This window comes from Euprymna scolopes, chromosome 12 (assembly GCF_053919585.1).
Source record: "Euprymna scolopes isolate OS-2025 chromosome 12, ASM5391958v1, whole genome shotgun sequence".
Taxonomy (NCBI): domain Eukaryota; kingdom Metazoa; phylum Mollusca; class Cephalopoda; order Sepiida; family Sepiolidae; genus Euprymna; species Euprymna scolopes.
Window position 1 is genome coordinate 50,049,104 of NC_136493.1, and position 6,000 is coordinate 50,055,103.

General features: G+C 25.9%; 1 protein-coding gene across 4 annotated transcripts in view; it reads right to left on the reverse strand.

The window, feature by feature from the left end:
- The window catches only part of LOC145291281 (uncharacterized), a 682,583-nt gene that overhangs the window by 165,661 nt on the left and 510,922 nt on the right, over positions 1 to 6,000 (reverse strand). For all 4 annotated transcript variants that reach the window (XM_080136928.1, XM_080136924.1, XM_080136927.1 and 1 more), the window contains exon 12: positions 1,000 to 1,182. In XM_080136928.1, the coding sequence (XP_079993054.1) occupies positions 1,000 to 1,182 (183 nt within the window). The remainder of the gene's footprint in view (positions 1 to 999; positions 1,183 to 6,000) is intronic.

Genomic DNA, 6,000 nt, shown 5'->3' on the forward strand with positions numbered 1-6,000 from the left:
GCTGCAATATTTGAAGTTATAAATTTATTATATTTTTTACAAGAATATCTTGTCTTTTTCTTTTCCAGTTTTAACAATTAATCTTTTTATTTTTCAATGTTTAATCTTGCTTTCCATACTCGCATTTTTTCTAGTAAAAAAAAAAAAAAAAAAAAAAAATATATATATATATATATATATATATATATATATATATATATATATAAATGATGGGACGAATCTAATTTTTTTCCAATTCTGATACAATTATCAATTCCGTATTAAATTCCTGATTTCGATCTAATTACCGATTTTGAGTCTTTATAAATATAAAATATTTAATTTTAAAGTGACTACTTTTCCCCGATTGTTAAATGAGCAGATATTTTCTTAAACGTGAAAACAGACTTGTCGGCGGCTGATTTATAGATTTTAGTTTTAGTGGTAATTTAAAATCATTAAATATTTATTATTTTATTACTACTACCAGTAGTGGAAGAATTTATTTTAAACAAAACAAATAAATAAAAAAAAACAGTTTTGCACCACTATTATGCGAGTTTACGGAGATCAAAGTCAAGACATAATGATACTTAATCTTATGTCTAAAATATTTACCATTTCTTACAAGGTCCTGGATATGACCTTAAACTATATCCAGTGGTGAGGCTTTGGGGAGTGTGGAGCCATCCTTTAATTGCCATTGCTCCCAGGTCCACTCTTACCTGGAGTGGTAGTACTTGTTAGGGTCCCAACTATGGCTTAAATAGAAACCGACTTGAAAACAACAAATATATTCTATTAAAAAATTTTTCTTTAAAATCTTTGGATTCGGCATTAAATAACCTGAAAAGGGTTGATATGCCGTAAAACAAAAACAACCAAACCAAACCATTTCTTACGAAGTAGAAAAGTAAATTTTTGCTTTGGGGAATATTTGTATCTATAGACGTAACAATTTACTTGTGCAAGAAGTAAACAAACAAACAAAGAAGTAAAAGAAAATCCCCGTCAACTTACATCCGCTGCTGTTAAGTTGTCTTTTTTGGAAAATTCTTGGATTACCTTGTGGAAGAAGTAAGTGATGATGATAAGGAATGGAAATGAGGTCAGCAACCAACCAATGATTTGACGGATATGCAAGACGCTATCCTTGCGTCCCAGAGAGGTGTACGACAGTGCGATTGCACAACCGGAAACACCCTGAAAGAGAAAATAAATAAATAAATAAATATTGTATCAATTTTTTTAATGACATAATAAATGAAATTAAAAAAAGAGAAAAAAAAAGAAATATTGTATCAATTTTTTTAAATGACATAATAAATAAATGAAATTAAAAAAGAGAAAAAATAAAAAAAATATTGTATCAATATTTTTAATGACATAATAAATAAATGAAATTAAAAAAAGAGAAAAAAAAGAAAAAAAAGAAATATTGTATCAATTTTTTAATGACATGATAAATAAATGAAATTAAAAGATTTGAAATAAAGTACTATCCGAATCGAAAGGATGTCCCGATGTTGTCCGGGAATGAACAAAGATCACTACTCTGTATTTTCGTGCTATTCTCATAGATCCTTGGATATTGTTTCCAGAAATTAGATAATATAATGTAAAAATAAAAATAATAAAGATAAATAGTTTTATAGGTTGGCCACAAAAAGACATGGGGTTCGTTATTTAATCTCGGGCAATGTTGGGTATTCCTTCTTATTAAAAAACACATATTAATGAAATAAATTTCAACTGGTGGGACCTGTGGAAATTCCACAGGGGACTCATTCAAATGCAGTATATTGATGTTGGCATTCAGTGTAAATGGAAACGCTCTGATATTATTGTAGCTTTTTTGTTAAAACGGCAAAAGTATTTATCTAAGATAGCACGAACGCCCGGCAAAGCCCGGTCGTAAAGTACGCTTAAATATGATATTTTAATTCTTGTAGAGTTCGTATATATTATTAGAGAGTTAATGTTCTATCGATTTTTATATGTTATAAAGTTGCGATTTCAAAAATAAAAAATATATCCATATGACTTTGGTGCATTAGCTTCAATCGAAACTGAAATAAAAACTTATGAAATATATATATATATATATATATATATATATATATATATATATATATATATATATATATATATATATATATATATATAATTACAGTACCTTCAGCCATAATCGAAACCGAAACCAAAACTCATGAAGAATTCCTGATAAATTAATCATTACAAAAATAGATGATTTAAGTGTCATCAGCTATAGTCGAAACAGGGATCAAAACTTATGAAGAATTCTTGGTAAAATTATTTATTACAAGGAATAAAAGAACATAACAATTAAACGACCCGGATGCAAGCGTAACACACAAAAGAACACACATGTTATCGTGTTAATATATAGATAATAGCGATAAATTTCAATAATAGCGATAATTAAATACTTTTAAAAGTGACCTGCATAATTAATATATTTAATAACATGATTTCTTGAGGAAAAAAGAAAAACGATTCTATACGTATCCTAAAATCAGTTTGGTGTTATGATAATTATTCCTGACAATGGATCTAGACGGATCCCGATTCCGATACAATTACTGATTCTAATTCTTTTAAAATTTGTAAATATTTGATTTGATATTTCTTTCTTTCTTTTTTTTTTTTACATTTTCAAATTACTGCAAAACTCCGTGTAATGTCAGCAAATATATTTGCAAGCATAAAATTACACTTAGCGGGGAAGAAGTATTACACGAATACACCTTACTAAAGATAGTTTTCGAATGTCGTTAGTGTACAAAATGGCATTTGAATTGCTTCATGAATAATTGAAAATAGTCGACCAAAGCCCTATTCCCTGTTAAGAATTTTAGTTAAGTTTTTAAATAATAATATTAATATTTAGAAAACCTTTATTCGCCTGGAAAGTGGCTTTGTTGACTATTAAAGAATGTTCATATTTTTTATCTCAATTATAAAGATTTGGTCGATTATTTTATTGATTTGTTTTACTGTAAAAATAAAAACATAATAATAATAATAATAATAATAATAATAATAATAATAATAATGATAATAATAATAATAATAATAATAATAATGATAATAATAATGATAATAATGATAATAATAATAATAATAATAATGATAATAATAATAATAATAATAATAATGATAATAATGATAATAATAATAATAATAATAATAATAATAATGATAATAATGATAATAATAATAATAATAATGATAATAATAATAATAATAATAATAATGATAATAATAATAATAATAATAATAATAATAATAATAATGATAATAATAATAATAATAATAATAATGATAATAATAATAATAATGATAATAATAATAATAATAATAATAATGATAATAATAATAATAATAATAATAATAATAATAATAATAATAATAATAATAATAATAATAATAATAATAATAATAATGAGGATGATGATAATGGTGACAATACCCTGAACTAAGTAATCTCTCCTAAATGAAATTCTACATTTTTAGGTAACTACGTATAAATACCTTTAAAATTTCAATAAACAATAAACAAAATGTTATATACACCGGACGCTTCTCTCATAAACAGGCATGTTCTTTTCACCCACCCACTCCAATAATACAAAAATTTGCAACATCCAAACAAACTAGGAATTCCAATAATATCATAAACAAACATTATTTCCAAAACAAACCCACATCTAGTGTAGTTATATATACTGTCCCATACCATAGTTACCATGAAATATAATTGGCGAAACTCAACGAGCACTAGAACAAAAGGCTCCATGAAGAAAAATACAATACAACAATTCATTGAATGCATTATTCTCTCATTCACTGCAGCATAATCATTCTTTCGACTTCTAGCAAATTAAACTCGTTAAACTCATTTTAGATAAATCTCGATGAAGATTTCTTGATTTAGCACTAATAGCTAATTCAAACACAATTAACCAATTGCTGGTTCCTACAATTTATCTCCTTTTATCAGTAAAATTTTATTAAAAGAAAATAACTTAATTTTAGACACAGGTTTATTAATTTATAGCTATACTAATTATACAATCAATAAAATAAATAGAATACAAAACAAAACAAACAAAAACACAATCATTTCATTTCAATCATACTTCCAGCATTTGAATTATAACGGTTATATTCATTCAAGAAAAGACCAAAAATTTGCATCGTGTCTTTTCAAATATCCAACTGCTTTTTGATGTCATAAATCTCGCTCAATCTATTACACAACGCTATATACACTTTGAATGTCAACGGATTTTTCGTTCTGAAACTGAACAAGTACATCTTTCTCACATCACAAACACAAGTTTATCTTTCTTCAAATTAATCATCACGAGGAAGTCTTGAAAGAAAGACGAAACGTTGATGATCATATAATTTGGTTTGTTCCTTTTTCATTATTCATTATATATATATATAATATATATAATATATATATATATATATATATATATATATATATATATATATATATACTAGCAACAGTACCAGTCCTTGACTGGGTTCAAAAAAAACCTACAGAAAATGGACTCTGATATATGAAAGTATGATAGGTTATGAAAAGGAAAGGCTGTAAAAAGATAGCTTTGATTTTGGGGGTATCAAAACCAAAGCAAAATATGATGAAAGTAAAAATAAAATAGATAAACCCCATAATTTATTATACCATAACTGTTCACACTGAAACACTTATCACAATATTAAAAAACCTTGTTAAACTTTGTGACATATTTCCATTCTATGGCGGTCAGGCGCGAACAAACACCCCATAATTTTATTATACCATATTTCTTCAAACTGAAACATAATTATCAAAGTATACTTACACAGATAGATATGAAAAGTCTTTATTAAAGTTTGTGCTTATTTCCATTCTATGGAGGCCAGGCGCGAACGCAGACCCCACAATTTTATTATACCATCCCTATTTAAGTTAAAACATACTTATGAAAGTATTATTATGTACACCTATATCAAAAACACTTGTAAAGGTTTTTTTTTTTAATTTTTAAATTTTTTATTTCCATACATTGTGAACCAGGCGCATACACAGACCCCACAATTTTAATGAATCATAATTATGCCAGATCAAACATACCCATTCCTGTGTCTAGATACATCTGCTATCATTATATGTGATCAGTTTTCTATAATAGTCAACCATATAGGAGCCTATTCGTGACCAGACACACACACACAGACGTTCAGCTTTATATATATATATATATATATATATATATATATATATATATATATATATATATATATATATATAGCCAGTAGAGTTTAATTTCGTAGAAGTACATCCAATGAAACAACATGTGTCTATCAAAGAGTGCTCAATGAGTGAACAGAGCAGGTATATTAAATTTATTTATACAAACATTAATGGCTACATATGTGCATACATGTTTCTGTAATCACCCGCGTTGGGGGACTACGTCTTCAGGCCAAGTGTTCTCAACGGTAATTCTTGGCCAGAAGATGTAGTCCCCCAACGCGGGTGATTACAGAAACATGTATGCACATATGTAGCCATTAATATTTGTATAAATAAATTTAATATATATATATATATATATATATATATATATATATATATATATATATTAGTTAATGTTTAACCCTAACTCATTTAATTACATGCTTTTTCACTAGGATTTTTTAAAAGTTCATTTTTGTGCTTTATGCAATTGCCTTTGTGATTTCAATAATTAATCTATTAATAGAAAACGAAAATGTGTAGATTACTTAAATTACGTAGAGTCAAGAAATATAATCAAATAAATATTGTTTTTATTTATTTAAATAAATAAATGTATTTTCATATATATATATATATATATATATATATATTGTTATGAGAGGGTATTTTCCTTATAAAAGTGTTATGACATTGCATTTTCCTTATAAGAATGAATAGGATATTAAAATATATCTATAACGTTTCTGGGACAATCTGCA